This window comes from Dysidea avara, chromosome 7 (genome assembly GCF_963678975.1).
Source record: "Dysidea avara chromosome 7, odDysAvar1.4, whole genome shotgun sequence".
Taxonomy (NCBI): Eukaryota; Metazoa; Porifera; class Demospongiae; order Dictyoceratida; family Dysideidae; genus Dysidea; species Dysidea avara.
The window spans coordinates 18,667,597-18,687,251 of record NC_089278.1 but is presented as its reverse complement, the minus strand read 5'-3'; the positions used below and the strand labels follow the sequence as shown (position 1 = coordinate 18,687,251).

Sequence of the window (19,655 nt, the reverse complement as noted above, 5' to 3'; positions counted from 1 at the left end):
GAACCTTACCCACAATTATGTCACAATGTAAAAATAGTGTGATTGTGTGGGGATTTCATGCAGAGAACTATTGGGAGGGGTAGCATTTCATTATGATTGCATTTACACAAGGGTGAAGATGAGACATATATACTGGTTTTGGTATTGGTCTGGTTTTGCCAGATGGGCTTATTTTGCATTGCCACAACATGTGTATTAGCCTCTTACCTTCATTATCCAATGGTTCCATGCTGTGAAAGCTTAAAATAAAAAAATGAAACATATTAATTAAAACTAAAAATATAGTTTATTTCATTTGCTACATGATGAAGTCCCCCCACTATCACAACCATTTTGTCATTATGACATCACATTTCATAAATGTGGATAAGATCCATATGCTAATACACCTTGTAGTAGTAGTAATAGCAGTAAATACTATTACAGGAGGAGGTGTTGATTATGCTTCCGGACCATATACTGTCAGATTCAGTGCTGGACAGACCACCAGTGATTCATTTAACATTGCATTAAATGCAGATGGTCTGCAGGAAGGAAATGAGAATTTCAATCTGGTTATTGTACTCACGTCACTACCAGCTAATGTTACTCGTGGGACAACCAATAGCCAGGCTACAGTAACTATTGTGGATGATGAATGTAAGTGCCAACAGTACATTAGTATATTGCACCAGTTGATTCTACCTAAATTGCTATTAGTGTAATTTCATCAATTGCTAACTTCATTACATAGCCATAAATGTACGATTCAACCAGTCAACATACAGTGTTGCTGAAGATGAAGGACCAGCACAGCCTGTACTAGTTCTCAATGACCCATCGTCAACTGACATTACTGTGCAAGTGTTGAGTGCTGATGGGGTAGCAACTGGTGAGCATTCCAGAATTTTCAGTTACATCTATTGTGTGTTCACATTACAGGAGGAGGTGTTGATTATGATTCTGGTCCATACACTGTCACATTTCCTGCTGGACAGACCAGTGTTTCATTTGATAGTCATATAAATAATGACAATATTTTGGAAGCTAGTGAGGACTTCACTCTCACTATAAACTCATCGTCACTACCTGATGGTGCTACTGTTGGTAATCCTAGTAGTGCCACTGTGACTATTGTGAATGATGATGGTAAGGTGATGCTAGGGTCTGCATCTTATCAGAGTTGGCTTTCTAAAATTTCTAAGTCTCTGGTTACATGTGACATTTTATGTTCATCTAGTTTCATGTACATAATTATATCTCCGTATGGCCAGTAAATGAATCACATATACCTTACTATAATCCCATTAGTTATTGGCAAGATGAAATATTTTGAATTTGGTTTTTCACAATCATTGATTATTTAGAACATCAGTGGACACCACCATTTTAATTTTGGATAATCAGTTTGTGAAACAATTTTGTAATTATGGTGTTACTTGCATGCTATTTAAAGAAGTTGTGCAACTATTAGAATACAAAATTTATTGTGATATAAGGAATGATTCTTATTACTGTAGATCTGATTGAAAGTTTAAGGAGGCTTATTTTGGTCACAAATATTTGAGTTGTCAAACATTACATTAGGCTGATTTTCCAAACTCCTTCACATATTTTGTCTCTCTGTTGGGAAGAACAGATGTTCAACTCATTCCTATGCCCTTTGACTGTGTACGCAATGCCCACAACTCTTCGACTGTTTACTCCAATTGAGATACCTAGATTTTCCTTAAGACCCCTTTGAGTGTACCAAACGTTAAGGCATTTAGATTATGCTTTGATGTTTAGTGACAATTTTCACCATAAATATGCCACATTTGAAAAAAAGTCTAACTATTCTATGAGTAGCTAAACTTTCATTATTCAACTTTCCTTAGCCCATATTACACTACCGCATGTCTTGATAAACTTTGTTTAGCTATTGGTGGTACCAGTATATATGGTACTGCTCAAATGTAATTTCATCTCATGCGAGCATGAGCAATTTAAAGAGTGTGGCACCCACAAGTGTTCATCCCAGGGATAACTACTTGTGAGCTAAACAGGTGCCATGCTGTTTAATTAGCTCATTTTTTAATCACTCACACTCTCACAAAGCACTGTTACATTTGAGTAGTACTGTATATATATGGTCTTCTTACAGCATGTATACTTCTATATTAGGAAATTCTGCTGCTAAATTATGTTTAAAATAATTTGTTTAAAATGATCATTTCACTTACTTTAGAAATCACTGTTGTGTTCAGTCAGTCAACATACAGTATTAATGAAGATGATGGACCAGCACAACCTGTACTAGTTCTCAGTAACCCATCATCAACGGATATTACTATACAAATTACTGATAATCAGAATACTGCCACTAGTAAGTGAAGAATGCCATTAATAATTGTTAATAGCAGTAAATTACAGGAGGAGGTGTTGATTATGATTCTGGACCATACACTGTCACATTTCCTGCTGGACAGACCAGTGTTTCATTTAATGTCTCTATCAATGATGACAGGATATTTGAAACCAATGAGAGCTTGTCTTTGGCTATCATTCAGCCATCACTTCCAACTGGTGTCTCACGTAGAAATCCAGGTCAGATTACAGTGATCATATTAGATAATGATGGTGAGTTGCACAATGAACTTGTATTTTTGCATCATACCTACGGTACTGCTCTAATGCAATGCCGTCTCAGGAGAGTGCAAGCAATTAAAAAACTTGCTAATTAAATGGTATGGCACTTGTTGTGCTTGTAAGTATTCACCCCTGAGTGTACTGTACATACCCCTTTAGATAATTATGCAATTGGTTTCAGCTTTTTGTGTTTTTTTAAGTTACTTATTAAGGAGTTACAGCACAAGTGCTGAAGGTCTGTAGGACACCTGGTTCTACAGCCTGTTTAAGTTGTTATATATAGTATAGTTGAAAAGGTGCAGAAAAAAGAAAAACTCCATGACTGGACCTGGCAGCCTTGAACCTGCAGCTATCTGATTAACACTTGAATGCTTACAAGAGTCTGCCAGGTAGTCAAGATCTTTCCTCGTCATTGATTTTGTATAATTATGTTGTGTCAACTTTCACTTTCCTACAGTATTGAGAAAAATATGCAGCAATCGGAGTATCCTTATTGTATAATTAGCAAAATTTACAAACAATTTTGATGGGAGAATCCTTTTCTGAGTAAAAGTAGACCTTTGAATGTTATGTGGCACATGTATATGAGACACACTTTGCATGGGAAGATGCTAAAGCTAGAGAAGTCTAGGAGAAAATTCAGCAGTGATTAAATATTACGCAAACCTTCTAGTGTTCCCGTAGTGTAATATTGGAATCATGCAGGACTTTATATAACTGCTCAAACTAACATTTATTACCTACGTCTCCAGTACCACTAGTACCAGCTACACCACTAGTACCAGCAGTACCACTAGTACCAGCAGTACCGGCAGTATCACTTGTACCACTATCGCCAGTGCCTCCAGCACCACCTATCTATATAATTACAATTCCATGGAATATTTGTAATTCATATTTCATGAGTCTTATATTGGGAAATAACCGTGATAAATAATCATGATAGACTTATGAAGTTACAGTAGTTATGTTTACACATCAAAAACTACGAAGTAATTACAACACAGCAAAAATAAAAATGTCAAAAATAAACACAAATATTCTGGTACAAACGTCTTCTCTGGCACACAACCTTCTTGTGCATGCATATATGCATGTGTACTCATTACACCACATCTTGGAAATTACTAAACTGTCTTGAACCAATGTAGCCCATCAGAAATGATCCAAAGTATTCAGAATCAGCTCGACGTAACATTCAACTTGCTAGTCAGTCTGTCCGTCCGTCAATCAGTCAGTATTTTAAATTCAAACTCACTTTGATTATTTTGGGTGTGTTTATTTATATCACTTCAAACTGTGATGTATTACCATGTTTAGTTTGTATGGTTAGTTTATGATTGGTATATTTGGCAGGAAATTGCAAATTTTTGTGATCCAAACTGTTTCCTACTATTTAGCAATGCTGTACTAAATGATATGTAGGAGACAATACTAAGATTTTAGCAAAATGCAGTCATTGTTGTGCATCAACCCCATAAAAGTGCCATTACATAAATCTACCAGGTTTTGGTCCAGTCATAAACTGGTCTGTTAAGCCTTATTACACCTTACTGATCAGTTGCAATTAACAGCATACTGTAGCATATCAAGTCACAATGATCTAGGGGAAGACATGTAGGATTTACTATTGAGATGTGCATGCATCTGAAAAGCATGGTTACAATGAATTAGGTCACTGCAAAATTGTAATTTGCATACACCATGTTGTAGTACCACTGATTACAATAGCTATGCATAATAGAAATGTTGTTGGCCTTTTCATGTTGCTCAGAAAATTAGTTTATAGTTGATATTATTTGTTGGTATGCATTTTGAATTTCTTTACAGATCTTCCATCAGTAACCACTCACCCAACTGGTGGTGATGTACCAGTAGGAAGAAGTATCACTCTCATGTGTAGAGCTAGTGGTACAGGAACACTAGTATATTCCTGGGAGAGAAGAAGTTCTGGTAGTATGTGGACTACTGTTAGTAATGAAAACACAACATCATATGCTACTGATACTACAATGACTATTGGAGAATACATGTACAGGTGTAGAGTGAGCAGTGATGCTGGACCAGTTGTGTCTAATAATGCTACTGTGATTGTGTATGGTGAGTATCATTTTGAATAAATAACTTGACAGCATCACACTATTCGTAGGTCCCCCCATTATCACAACTCACCCCACCAGTCTGTTGACAACTGTTAGTATGGGTGTTACTCTGAATTGTGATGGAACTGGTAGAGGATCAATTACATATCATTGGCAGACTAGGAATATTAATGGAGGACATTGGAGTAATATTAGCAATAGCAATAACAGAAGTCTTGTTGTGCATAATTTAGAAGAGTCACAACAGTACAGTTGTGTAGTATCCAATGAAGCTGGTGGAACTAGGTCAAGCATTGCTAATATTACTGTTTTGAGTGAGTTTTATTGTACTACCATTTTTAAATCCATGATGAATTACATTTACAGAAATCACCACTCATCCATCTAGTACTACTGTTATAGCACTACGAGATGTCATATTAACATGTTCAGCATCTGTTGATGATGTGACTTACTCATGGCATCGCATTAATGGTGATCTTCCCTCTAGATCAAGAGGACGAAACAGAAACACTTTTACTATTCGTGATGCTACTCCACTTAATGGAGGAGGAATATATTATTGTATGGCTAGGAAGGAGGGATTTATTGTGGAGTCTAACAGAGCTACAGTTACAGTAGATGGTGAGATTCTACACACACACACACACACACACACACACACACACACACACACACACACACACACACACACACACACACACACACACACACACACACACACACACACACACACACACACACACACACACACACACACACACACACACTGAAGTGGAGTATCTTTCAGATCTAACATGTTTTTATTTAGAATTGTGCAATTGTTCAAAGCTGAGGTAGGATAGTAAATGAAACTTTGCATACTTTCTGGCAATGTGCTACAATGCCTTAGAATGATCAAATTATATTTGTGTTCAAGCTCTCCCCTTAAATCTAATACATGCTGTAGTATAATTGCATTAAATACTGTAATGTGTTTTCACACAGATCAACTATCTGTCAATGTTAGTCCGCCCAATGCGGCATTTAGTGCAGGAGAAACTGCTCAATTTACTGCGACGGCAAGTGGTGTAAGAATGGCAACTTTTACCTATGAATGGAGGAAGAGAGGTAGTAGGAGACTTCCCAATAAGGTGTCTGGTGTTTATGAACAAGTGTTGACAATTCCTAATCTTGTGGACTCTGATGGAGGACTTTATTATTGTACTGTGACAAACGAATGGAATAGTAGTGTTGTCAGTGATGATATTGCTTTAGCTGTTGAAGGTACTTACATAACTTGCATTCAAAATCTCACATAAGTGAGAAGTCATGTTTCAAGAATTTTGTAATGATTTAATTAATAAGCATGGATGTGTACATGTATAGTATCAACAGCAGCAGCTATAGCCAAAACAAACAAATTAAACAGATTGACCATCCTATACCTTGTCTATAATCAATAGATCTCTTTGTTGCTACATCTATAACCAATAAAGAGCTTACCATAGAAACAGCAATACTAAATATATGTACACTTGTAGATATTTGACAGTGCAGATGTTTACTTGCTGCATAGTAAATAAACTCTTCCTTGTTGTGATTTGCTGTAGGTCTGCTGGTTACGTTTGTGAGAAATATTTTTACTGGCTCAGAAGCATCTGGTTCTGTTCCCATTGAGATTACATTATTGACTACTGAGATAACTAACGTTGTCATCGTGGTTGAAATTTTGTTGTCTGAATATTCACCAGTGTCAGCAACAGGTGCTTATAAATTGTGGTCTGTATGGTATTTAAAGTTTACTATCAGTGTGTATGTGTATGTATGTATGCATGTATGTAAACTGACTTCTAAGGCAAATTTCAGGGCACGTGTCTTGCAAACATTGGCTGGCCATGGTAAAGTTAAACCATGACTGGCTATAGTACATTTTAAATGTACTATGACCTCGATCTAGGAGCAGCACTACCAGTTTCTGAAATAAAAATTCAGGCTGAAATCAATTGTGGGATTCACCCAAATTTTGCATCCTACAGTAATCAAACAGAGGTGATTTGTCACCCTTGCCACCCTATCAGTTGAGAAACGTTTGTTAAAGTGAGAACTAGTGCTACAGCCTGTTCACAAGCGTTTTGCTGCATTTTTGAATACAGGCCATGTCCCTTTTTCAAATGATACGAAGTAACCACACTACAATGAACCTTGCCCCTCTAGATGTTTAGTAAACTTTAAACAGTCTTTTAATGATGCAGCAGCTTTAAAACAGTTATAAAGTCACTTGACATTTTTGAATTTGTAGTTTCCATACATTATGTATGTGACAGTCCAGAGAGGCCAACTGTTGCCCCGCGGTATCCCCCTCATGCATATATATATATATGTACCACTTTCACACCTCAGATCAAAGGAAAACCAGTGTATGTATATCACATATCGCACTGACTCAAAATGTTAATGAGATATACGCACTGCTACCAGTGCGTATATCTCATTACACACTGCCTTAACGAGATATATGCTCTGCCACCAGTGCATATATCTCGTTAACTTGAGACATTGCACACCTAATAGGAGTGCACACTATATCCAGAAATCATCAGATTTCTTTGATGTTGTACTGTTATCCTCTTCTCTTATATAGGGAATCAAGCAAGCTGTGATTGTGGGATTCAATTTTAATACATCAACAGTAGTTTTTTTTTTACTTTTGTAAATGTAGCAATTAAAGTAATATAATTAACACTAGTCTCTTAAAATTGCTATATTAGCAAAAATAAAATCAAACTACTATTTGATGTATTGAAATTAAATCCCACAATCACAGTTTGTTTGGCAAAATTCATTCCCACAATAACAGCTTACTTGGTACCCTATATAAGAGAAGGGTATAGCAATTAACCCATTAACCGTCATTGGTGCCATATGGAGGTTTTGTTTCTAAGTAACGTACAATAGTCGTCTGGGAATTCATTCAACGTCAGTTAGACAAGTTTACTGCCGACGCATGATGTCGCAAAAGGTCACGCCCACAGACCCCCCGTAACTATGATAAAAGGATCCCTCCCGCAAAGTCGATTCATTTTCCGCAAAGGTGATGTAATGGCGTCTACACGGATTTTAGAAGAGGATTTGATTCAAGCCGTTTTTGATGGGCTTTCTGAAGAAGATGAAAGTGACAACGATGAAGACAACGAAATCTATGCCTTCTTGGGCGCTCCGACAGTACGGCGAGCGGACCTGATGGCGGCAAACCTTGCTGAGGACGAAGGCGAGGATCAAGAAGAACAGGAGGACCAATTTGATCGTGCTGATCTGATGGCTGGCTGCCTTAGCATAGCTGGAGGTGATCAAGAACACGAAGAAGTCAGTAGCACACCATTAGTAGCTAGCACAACAGGCTCAAGCAATGCTAACCCTGACACTAGCGTTATTGAAAATGATTTATCTGACAGAGAGGTTTTGGCAGCGTACACGGTAAGAATAAAACTATAATTAGCATAAATACAATAGATAACATGAAAATCTGAACAATTACGTATTACAAACGAACTACATAGGTACCCAACACTATCTAATTACAGGTAATAACAAATGACTCTAATGTAATTATATTGTACATTTATTTATTACATTGTTTACAAAACAATAACTATATTTCAGGGTAGTAGTAGTAGTGATAACAGTGACGATGATACACATCCAAGTGCTCCAAAACGGCCAAGGCGAGCTCGAGTAACCAGAGCTCAATGCCGTATGCCATGGCGTGACTGCACTACAAGGCATACACCTACGGATGATCACGTGGATACCACTGCTGGACGAGGACGAAGAGTTAGAGATACAGTTGATAATGATGAAGAATCGATACCAGCAGTCAGGGGACGTGGAGTAACAGCTACAAGGGGGGGTGAAAACAGTGACGATGAACAAGCAGCATTACCTGTACGTGGACGAGGAAGATCTAGAGGTCGCAGCAGATCTAGAGGCACGGCCAGAAGTCGTAGCCGCAGCACTAGAGGCCGTGGTAGAGGGAGGGGCCGTGGTAGAGGACGAGGAACAACAGCAACTCCAGGATCAACAACAACTCCAGGATCAACAACAACTCCAGGGTCAACAAATTACCTAGAGGCAATGTCTGACAACTGGCACAAAAGAGAGCCTGACTCTTGTACTTGCGTATACAATAAGACTCCAGGCTCCACTGTGCCAATTCCAGATGGTACATCTTCACTAGATATATTTTGTAGGTTCTTCACTGATGAAGTATGGGACCTACTAGTGACGGAGACTAATAGATATGCTCACGATCATCCATCCACAAAACCCAATGCTCGGGTTTATGATGATGTTGACATTGATGAGATGAAGGCATTTATTGGAGTACTTATCTTGATGGGAATACTTCGACTGCCACGTCTTGAGATGTATTGGAGTACATCAGAGTTACACAAATATGTTTCCACACCAGGCATATCTAGTATATTGACAAAAACTCGTTTTGAGCAAATCTTCCGCTTTCTTCATGTGGCAAATAATGCTGAGCAGGCAACACCTACAACAACACCAGATAAATTATTCAAAATCAGAGCATTAGCAAACCTATTGCTGGCATCCTTTCAGTCTAATTATGTACCACAACAAACTGTTACAGTAGACGAGGCTATGATCCCTTTCAAGGGACGCTTGTCCTTCAAACAATACATGAAGGACAAACCGACCAAGTGGGGAATAAAGGTTTTTGTACTAAGTGATGCCAGCAATGGGTATGTTTACAGATTTCAGATATATGCTGGAAAGAGCATGGATCAGGGTGTTGAAGTGGGGCTGTGCTCTAGGGTAGTGCTGGAACTCATGGAAGGCCTAGAAGACCATGGGTTTGAGCTGTATACAGATAATTATTATACAAGCCCACAACTGTTTTTGACCCTCTACAAAAAGGGTGTCAACTGCTGTGGAACAGCTAGAACTAACAGAAAAGGCTTTCCAAAAGTATTAGTAAAAAAAAAAGGAGAACAGAGGATATTATGACTATAGATCAAACGGACCTCTTCTGGCAGTAGCATGGTTTGATCGGAAGTATGTCTACTTCATAACCACTATGCACCGAGCGGAGACAACTAAACCATGTACCATCCGCCGGCGTAATCAGGATGGGTCTCGTTTGGATGTACCATGTCCTCCATTGCTCCCTGATTACCAGCAATACATGAGGGGGGTAGACAGGGGTGATCAGCTGGTGCGCTTCTATAATGTTGGGAGAAGATCTAGAAAATGGTGGAAGAGATGTTTTTCATACCTGCTAGAATGCTCCCTTCTGAATGCCTATGTGCTCCATGGATTGGCATATCCTCATCTCCACCAGGCCAAAGGACGAAAAAAATTTGACTTTTTGCAATTCCAGCTGGAGGTAGCCACTTCACTGATAAATAGTTTTTGCTCAAGGCAAAGGGCTGCCAACCAAGACGGTGATTGTTTGACCAGGAGAAATGTGGCACTTGGCCACTGGCCTACAAAAGTGGAAAACAAGCGTGACTGTATCGTATGTATGAAAAAACACACCAGACTAAACTTACCAAGAGCAGAAGTCCGCCACCACACAAGAAATAAGTGTTCCCATTGTGATGTATACCTGTGTATTGAAAAAGACAGAAACTGTTTCGCCAAATATCATACCAAGTTAGAATACTGGACTGACTAGCTAGCTACATGTAGCTAAATAAGTATATTGTATACTTTGCAATATATATATAGTAGTTACAGTATTATTATTGTGTACAACCGTCCAATTAAGTTATGTAATGAACTAATAATAATAATATCACAGTGGTAAACAAAGCAGAACAGTATAACACACCTTTCTTTCCGAGAAGATAGTTGGCTAAAACTGGCATGGCATCTGGGTGAAGTTTCCGTTGTCTAATGGCGAGAATACGATGTCAGATACAACAAAACTCTTTTGGGTACTCAGCGATGTCTTTCTTACATGAAATCTTCCACGATGGGCTTAGTTTCACACAGATTACATTCATGGCGTGGCAACTCCATTTTCTCGCGCAACGTAATGTGGCTTTATGCGCATGCGCATTTGTTTGAACCAGCGATGGGGAAGATGGCTTCTACAATAAAGGACTGTATCTTCCGTAGGATTTAATCGCTACTTCCACCAATGGTACGATGGTGTTCCTTAATGCCTGTGACTTACCTCAACCAATTGTGAAAGTGCACCTGCAATATTTTCAGTCGCCGCCATACGCGTGAATAATTATTTTGGGGAAATCAGCCTGTTGCTTCGACCTGGTAAGAGTTATGGGATAACTGACATAAGAACTATTTTATGCAGTTCATGAGCAGTATTTTGATGTATGGTTGCTATGTGTTTTGTATTATATCTAACTTTCTATAATACCTAATCCAACATAGTTTCTTTTTTTCGGGATCCCTGACGGTGAATGGGTTAAAGATTTTGCCAATTAGGTGGGTCTACATGCTAAAGTAGAACATATTAGTTATACCATGGGCGCTCATACTCTGCCTGTATATACACACTCGCACTCAGGCCTGTGGCCCTTATGCTTGTGCATATATATCAGGCAAAGCACTCGTGCCCATGGTATAACTATTACATATATCTAAACCAAAACAGCCAAGCTGTAAAAAAAGAGTGCGGTCCCCAACTGAAAAAGGCCAGGATGAAAAAAGACGTGAAATCCAAGGTGGCGGCCAAGAAATGGCTGTGATGGTAAGTTAATGGCAAAAAATTTAGTTATGACAATTCAGGTGAATTTGCGGTGCCTCCTCCACTAGGATTCGGCACCAAATTCACCTGAATTGTCGTAATTAATTTTTTTTTGCCATTAGAGCTGTACTGATAATCGGATCAGCCAAAATATCAGCCACCGATATGGCATTTTTTACTAATATCGACATCGGTACAGAATAGTAGGAGGACCGATATCGCTACCGATATTTATATAGCAATAGTTTGTACATAAACGGATTATAATATTGGTTTTCTGCATTATCCATGTGGCTGTTTAGTAGCAGTGGCTTATTGTTCACCGTACAGCAAGCGCTACATTATGAGAAGCCATACAAATACATGTGATTCTAGTATTTGTTGCTGGAAAGCTTATCAGTCTTAAATGAAGCTGTTGTATATATATAGTACCTTTGTAATATAAAACAGTCGCAGGATAGCCGAGGAAACCTACTGTACCAGCCTTCACACAAGTCAATAAAATATGGAGTAATTCAGAAATATCCATTTAAGGCTTCATGGAAGTACGCATAAAAAATGTTTGTGGGTGCCTAATTGTCTGGATTGCACAATAGAAACCCAAGCCACTATCACCACAGGCATTGAGTTAGCAATAAATATATCCACATGTTGTTGTAGAGAGGTAAATGTACACTTTTGCATAGATTATCTATGACTTTTGTTTGTGATACAAATATCTGATCGACTATCGGTTATCGGCTTCTTTGGTGGTATCCATATCAGATATTGGTACATGCCAAAAACCCATATCAGTACAGCTCTATTTGCCATTAACCTACCATCACAACCATTTCTTGGCCACCACCTTGGATTTCACATCTTTTTTCACCCTGGCCTTTTTCAGTTGGGGGCCACATTTTTTTTACAGCTTGGCTGTTTTGGTTTAGATAACACTTCTTTTTGTATTGCAAGCCACAAAGCTGGCCATATGGCTTTGGTGCTTTCTTTTAACTTGTTTTTTTTTCTTTACTGCAGGAATTGTGGAACAAAGGAAGTAATTGTGTATAGCTTTTGTCTGATGAAATATTTGTATATTTAACATTGAATGATGATTATCACATACTGTTACAGTAGTTAATAAGGTGACTTCTTACATAACTGAACTGTTGCTGAAACTATCATTGTTTGTAGCTGATCTCTCTACAGGGTGACTTGTTTCTAGCTGATCTCTTACAGAGTGGCTTGTTTCTAGCTGATCTCTGGGTGACTTGTTTCTAGCTGATCTCTCTACATGGTGACTTGTTTCTAGCTGAACTCTCTATAGGGTTATCTGTTTGTAATTGAACTCTCTACAGGATGGTTTCTTTGTAGCTGATCTCTCTACAGGGTAACTTGTTTCTAGCTGATCTCTCTACAGGGTGAACTTTTTTCTGGCTGAACTCTCTACAGATGATTTGTTTGCAGCTGAACTCTCTACATGGTGGTTTCTTTGTAGGTAACTTGTTTCTAGCTGATCTCTCTACAGGGTGAACTTTTTTCTGGCTGAACTCTCTACAGATGATTTGTTTGCAGCTGAACTCTCTACATGGTGGTTTCTTTGTAGCTGAACTCTTTACAAAGTAACTTCTAGCTGATCTCTCTACAGAATGACTTTTTCTAGCTGATCTCTCTGCAGGGTGAATTGTTTCTAGCTTAACTCTCTACAGGGTGATCTTATTCATAGCTGAACTCTCTACAGGGTGATTTCTTCATAACTGAACTCTCTATAAGGTGATGTCTTGTAGCTGATCTCTCTACTGGATGACTTGTTTCTAGCTGATTTCTCTATAGAGTTATAACTTTCTCTCTAGAGTTATAACTTGCTGGTATAGCTGAACTCTTTACAAGGTGGCTTTTTTTGATTGGTTGCTGAACTCTCCAGCTACACGGTGACTTATTTGTACTACAGAGTGACTTGTTTGTACTACAGAGTGACTTGTTTGTAGCTGAACTCTCTGCAGAGTGACTTACTTGTAGCTGAACATTGTATAAAGTAACTTGTTTGTAGCTGATCTAGATGAACTCTCTACTGGGTAGCTTTTTTGTAGCTGAACCCTCTACACAGTGACTTGTTTATAGCTGAATTCTCTACAGAGTGGCTTGTTGTAGCTGAACTCTCTACAGAGTGACTTGTTTATAGCTGAACTCTCTTCAGTGTGACTTATCATGTTCTGAATCTGTACAGCGACATATTTGTAGCTGAACTCTCTACAGGTTGACTTGCTTGTAGCTGAATTGTCTATAAGATTAACTGTTTGTAGTTGAACTCCTTACAGAATAACTTGCAATGTAATACAATTCTATAATGGAGTAAGTTATAAACGTAGCTGAATGCTCTATTAGGGTGACTGTTCTATTAGAGTATCTCGATCTCACATATGCTACATGTACTTGGCTTTGGAATCATAACTCAGTGGTTTGTAATCTGATTCTTCTGTACCACTGCAAGGACTTTCTATGATAATTATTCCAACTACACACTGATTTTCAGCTTATTGCTCTAAGCGGTTTGCCTGGTAGACTGAAAACTAATAGTTTTTTTTATTCATAAAAATTCATCGCGTAATTGCGACACAGGTTGAGTTTTGTGTCATATCTTGATGGCCTTTAACTGGATTCCTTTCAAACCACAAAAAGGTACTCCTACAATAGTTACTCCATCTACATAGCAATTTTCAGCTCATTCCTTCAAGCGGTTTACCCTGTGGGCGTGACAGACCTTTGACCTTATTTTATGCAAACAATCGGTCATAACTCCATGAATGTTCATCGGATTCCTACCAAACTTGGTACTAAGATTCACCTTAATGAGCCCTTTAAGTGTGCCAAATGTCAGTCTGATTGGAGAACGCATTCGTATTTTATGGTGGATTTTTTTAAGTGTGCGAAAAGAAGTAGAAGAAAAAAAACACAAACTTTGGCCACTCATATCTTAGAAATGGCTGGAGTGATTGTCTTCAAATTTGGAATGTGCACTCCCCTACCTAGCCAGCACTTTTGTAGCAAATTTGGTTTCAGTCGGATAAGGGATCACTGAGCTACAAAGGTGTGAAAATTGTGTTTTCTTTCTTCCTGTTAATATACTCACAGTGTGGCGTGCCGGCTTCTTGGGCCGCACGACACACTACCGTGTGTCTTAATATATATAATATATGGGGAAATCTACAAACATTAAAATGTCGTATTTACATGTACTATCCTTTTAAAACTTGGAGAGATTTCTTTAAACATTCACACTAACAAATACTGTATAATTCAAGTTGCTAGAGTAACAGTTAATTAAGAAATCTATTTGAGAGGGGCACATGTATAACAGTACTGATGGAGCATAATCAAGAAGTTAAATTACAGAATGTCTATCAATTTTCACAGCATAAATAAATACACAAATACTGACTGTATTTATTCCGTCTATGTTTAGGTGTTGGAACTAATAGTCCAAAAATTAAACCTTGGCTCAAACAAAAACAGACCACAGCCCCCAATAGTGAATAACATTAGAGTCATTTATAGATCTGAGGTTCATTTGGTCTCGTTATAGGGAGTTTTTTAAAATAGTTGTTCCAATACTCAATAAAGAATATGTAGTATTGGCCCACTATTTTTTCTGTGTTTCTCAGTGGCTAGCAAATATACAATTGATTCTGGAAAGCTAAATCATGGAGGCTTGGACTTTCTTTCCCAAAAATATTACCAAAACAACCAACCTCACTTTTCCTTCATAACAGCTTGACATTAGTGATTAAGTATAACCAAACCCATAAATGTCTTCAGAGCGACTCCAACCTTTCCAACAGATTTCTATGATTTTATTTTATTTAACTGATTCTACTAACTGGCTGCTTAACTGACTGCCTGACTCTCTACCTGACTGCCTTCAGCCAAGCGTAACTTGACTATGATTAATTCAATATGAGGTTGATTTCTTCACTATTTGACATTGCTTCAACCTGAGACATCCAACCACAGCAGCTACAATGCATTTACCTTTGTCCTTCTATTATATCTTTACTACTGCATTTAATTAATTCGCAGCAATGCATTACAGCTTTAATGCTTTAATTTCCATAACGTGAGTGTGATTGCAAAGGCACTTCTCATACTGTTCTTCATTTGTAAAACTGTATAATGGGTGGAACATACCTGAAACTTGGCCACTTTGTGTTTCAATAATTGATGCTAATGAACGCATGCATGTGTGTGTATGTGTGATGGTGATGTGTACAAGTAATGTTGATTACTTTAGGATCTGGTATTGACTTTGACTCCACCCCAATTATGGTCACATTTAATTCTGGAGACAATCAGAAAATGGTCAATGTATCAGTAACTTGTGATAAACTAGTTGAAGGAACTGAGATGTTCAACATCACTTTATCAATAGTATCAGTATCACGTGATGATGTGGTGGTTAAATTAGGTCATGCATCAATTGCTACTGGAGTGATCATTGACTCAACAGGTTAGTATTGTACTAGTGAATAATCTGTTATTATCATTCTACAGTTGAGATGACATTTGATCCACCAGTATACACTATTAATGAAAATGTTGGGTCACTATCACCCACCATCAGATTAAGTCAACCATCACCTGAAGCATTTAACTTGATTATTACCTTATTGGATGTGAACACTACAGGTAATGTTAATGTCATTGTTTTGATATACACAAGTATACCACACCTCTAGGAGATGACTATACACCACAAACTGTCACAGTTCCGGTTGCTAGGAATTCTCCTGAGTCACTCTCATTTGATATAACTGTTAATAATGATGACATTGTTGAATGTACTGAAGTATTTGACTTGGTCATCTCCCCTACATCATGGTGTGGAGTGGCTAGTGGGAACAATGCCCAAGTGATTGTTAATGACGATGGTATGTATACTATTAGAAATGTAGTAGTGGTCACTGTTGTATGTACGTATATATCCATTATATTCACCACACTAATACTATTATACTCAATAATGATGCAACAATATCATTTTCTATTATTAACTCCAATTCCATTACTTTTAATGAAATGTTTAAACCAGGTAAGCTAGGCCAGCTGTGGAGGATAATTATAAAAACCAGAATCGAAATTGAAAACAAAATGAAACAAAACAAAATCAGCCTACAGTCTAGTGGAGGACAATCACTATATTATGCACAGTTACACTATAATGTATGCGCACACTACCTGTTTATGCATCAAGCAAGACTCCAGGTAGCAGATTTCTCTGCACGGCACTTGTCGATTAGAGATATTAAACGCCTGCTCCTATCCGAGGGTCTGGGGACTCTACAATAGAAGAGTTCTGTACTTGAGTAGGTGAGCATTGATTGTCCCTTGACCACTTTCATAAGAGATGTGCCATAAATAACCACAGATTGCTTCATCCCTCTCTTAAAGGCATGGCTTCAGACTCGTCAACCCACTGCAGCCAATCATTACCGTAAACAGTTTGTGATGATCAAGTAGTTATTACTATTCACTCTTCTTATGAAAATGGTCAAGGGACAATCAACGCTCACCTACCTAAGCACAGAACTTTTCTATTGTGGAGTCCCCAGACCCTTCAGATATATAGGAGCAAGCATGTGATATCTATAATCGATAAGCGCCATGCAGAGAAATCTGCCACTTGGAGTCTTGCTTGATACATATACAGGTATCAATTGAAGTCCATACATATAATATCTAATCAAAAACAGCCAAGCTGTAAAAAAAGGTGCGGCCCCCATAAAGGCCATGGTGAAAAAAGATGTGAAATCCAAGGTGGCGGCCAAGAAATGGCTGTGATGGTAGGTTAATGGTTACATTTTAATAACATAAATTCAGGTGAATTTGGTGCCAAGACCAAGCGGCACAAAATTCACCTGAATTGCCGTTATTAAAATGTAACCATTAACCTACCATCACAGCCATTTCTTGGCCGCCACCTTGGATTTCACATCTTTTTTCACCATAACCTTTATGGGGGCCGCACCTTTTTTTACAGCTTGGCTGTTTTTGATTAGATATCACTTCTTTTTGTATTTGTATACTGCAAAGCCGGCCTATGGCTGGCTTTGGGGCTTTTTTAACCCATGTGTTTTTTCATTTTTCCCCACAGGATTTTTTTTGCAGCTGATCTCTCTACTGGGTGACTTGAAATGTAGCTGAACTATATACAGGATGGTTTCTTTGTAGCTGAACTCTCTGTAACAGGTGATTTGTTTGCAGCTAAACTCTCTACATGGTGGTGTCTTTATAGCCGAACTCTCTACATGATGGTTTCTTTGTAGCTGAACTCTCTATAAGGTGACTTCGTCTAGCTGAACTCTCTACAGGGTGATTTTTTTGTAGCTGAACTCTCTGCAGGGTGATTTGTTTGCAGCTGAACTCTCTACATGATGGTTTCTTTGTAGCTGAACTCTCTACAAGGTGACTTCGTCCAGTTGATCTCTCTACAGGGTGATTTGTTTCTAGCTGAACTCTCTACAGGTGAATTGTTTGCAGCTAAACTCTCTACATGGTGGTTTCTTTGTAGCTGAACTCTCTACAAGGTAACTTCTTCTCTACAGGGTGATTTGTTGTAGTTGAATTCTCTACAAGGTGGTTTGTATGAGGCTGAACTCTCTACATGGCGGTTTCTTTGTAGCTGAACTCTCTACAGAGTGATTAGTTTGCAGCTGAACTCTCTACATGATGGTTTCTTTGTAACTGAACACTCTACAAGGTGACTTCTTCTAGCTGATCTTTCTACAGGGTGAATTGTTGTAGCTGAACTATCTACAAGATAACTTCTTCTAGCTGATCTCTATACAGGGTGATTTGTTTGTAGTTGAATTCTGTACAGGTGGTTTCTTTGTAGCTGAACTCTGTACTTGATGGTTTCTTTGTAGTTAAACTCTTTACAAGGTGACTTCTTCTAGCTGAACTCTCTACGGCGTAATTTCTTTGTAGCTGAACTCTCTATATGATGGTTTCTTTGTAAATGAACTCTCTACAAGGTGAATTCTTCTACCTGATCTCTCTACAGGGTGATTTGTTTGTAACTGAACTCTGTACAAGTGCGTTTTGTGGGTGATCTCACTGCAGGTTGATTTGTTTGTAGCTGAACTCACTAAAGGGTGATTTTGCTTGTAGCTGAACTCCTTGCATTGTATCTAGTTTCTAGCTGATCTCTCTACAGGGTGATTTGTTTGTAGCTGATCTCTCTACAAGTTGATTTGTGTGTAGCTGATCTCTCTGCAGGTTGATTAATTTTCAGCCGATCTCTCTACAAGGTAATTTGTTTGTAGCTGAACTGTCTATAAAGTGATTTATTTGTAGCTGATCTCTCTGCAGGTTGATTTGTTTTAGCTGAACTCTCTACAGGGTGATTTACTTGTAGCTGAACTCCTTACATTGTGACTAGTTTCTAGCTGATCTCTCTACAGGGTGATTTGTTTGTAGCTGATCTCTCTACAAGTTGATTTGTTTGTAGCCGATCTTTCTACAGGGTAATTTGTTTGTAGCTGAACTCTGTACAAGGTGTTTTTTTGTAGGTGATCTCACTGCAGGTTGATTTGTTTGTAGCTGAACTCACTAAAGGGTGATTTGCTTGTAGCTGAACTCCTTACATTGTGTCCAGTTTCTAGCTGTTCTCTCTACAGGTTGATTTGTTTGTAGCTGAACTCTCTATGAGGTGATTTATTTGTAGCTGAACTCCTTACATTGTGTGTAGTTTCTAGCTGATCTCTCTACAGGGTGATTGTTTGTAATTGATCTCTCTACAAGTTGATTTGTGTGTAGCTGATCTCTCTGCAGGTTGATTTGTTTGTAGCCGATCTCTCTATAGGGTAATTTGTTTGTAGCTGAACTCTCTATAAGGTGATTTGTTTGTAGTTGATCTCTCTGCAGGTTGATTTGTTTTAGCTGAACTCTCTACAGGCTGATTTGTTTGTAGCCGATCTCTCTACAGGGTAATTTGTTTGTAGCTGAACTCTCTACAAGTTGATTTGTGTGTAGCTGATCTCTCTGCAGGTTGATTTGTTTGTAGCTGATCTCTCTACAGGGTGATTTTTTTGTAGCTGACCTCTCTTCAGGGTGATTTGTTTCTAGCTGATCTCTCTACAGGGTGATTTTTTGTAGCTGACCTCTCTTCAGGGTGATTTGTTTCTAGCTGATTGCTCTACAGGTTGATTTGTTTGTAGATGAACTCTCTACAGGGTAATTTGCTTGTAGCTGAA

At 38.3% G+C, this 19,655-nt stretch overlaps 3 protein-coding genes across 5 annotated transcripts in view; 2 read left to right on the top strand and 1 right to left on the bottom strand.

Annotated features, from left to right (window-relative positions):
* The window catches only part of LOC136259675 (uncharacterized), a 131,131-nt gene that overhangs the window by 88,209 nt on the left and 23,267 nt on the right, over positions 1–19,655 (top strand). For both annotated transcript variants that reach the window (XM_066053178.1, XM_066053177.1), the window contains 13 exons: positions 427–639; positions 734–871; positions 922–1,128; positions 2,207–2,344; positions 2,392–2,598; positions 4,438–4,707; positions 4,757–5,023; positions 5,076–5,333; positions 5,697–5,975; positions 6,302–6,454; positions 15,695–15,910; positions 15,955–16,089; positions 16,140–16,331. In XM_066053178.1, coding sequence (XP_065909250.1) covers positions 427–639; positions 734–871; positions 922–1,128; positions 2,207–2,344; positions 2,392–2,598; positions 4,438–4,707; positions 4,757–5,023; positions 5,076–5,333; positions 5,697–5,975; positions 6,302–6,454; positions 15,695–15,910; positions 15,955–16,089; positions 16,140–16,331 — 2,673 coding nt within the window. The remainder of the gene's footprint in view (positions 1–426; positions 640–733; positions 872–921; positions 1,129–2,206; positions 2,345–2,391; positions 2,599–4,437; positions 4,708–4,756; positions 5,024–5,075; positions 5,334–5,696; positions 5,976–6,301; positions 6,455–15,694; positions 15,911–15,954; positions 16,090–16,139; positions 16,332–19,655) is intronic.
* Positions 7,786–10,547, top strand: LOC136259677 (uncharacterized). Its single transcript, XM_066053179.1, has 2 exons — positions 7,786–8,165; positions 8,352–10,547. Exons 1-2 carry the CDS (start codon positions 7,791–7,793, stop codon positions 9,717–9,719), a joined length of 1,743 nt encoding a protein of 580 aa, XP_065909251.1. The 5' UTR covers positions 7,786–7,790; the 3' UTR covers positions 9,720–10,547.
* Positions 8,162–11,143, bottom strand: LOC136259678 (uncharacterized). 2 transcript variants are annotated; one of them, XM_066053182.1, is made up of 8 exons: positions 10,675–11,143; positions 10,546–10,607; positions 10,265–10,320; positions 9,988–10,198; positions 9,157–9,935; positions 8,868–9,107; positions 8,632–8,813; positions 8,162–8,586 (listed from the first exon to the last, which is right to left on the bottom strand). In XM_066053182.1, the coding sequence occupies exons 1-5, from the start codon at positions 10,734–10,736 to the stop codon at positions 9,727–9,729; spliced, it is 600 nt and encodes a 199-aa protein (XP_065909254.1). In that variant the 5' UTR covers positions 10,737–11,143; the 3' UTR covers positions 8,162–8,586; positions 8,632–8,813; positions 8,868–9,107; positions 9,157–9,726. The 2 variants fall into 2 exon arrangements, with proteins under 2 accessions (XP_065909254.1, XP_065909252.1); XM_066053180.1 differs by having other exon boundaries at positions 8,868–9,935.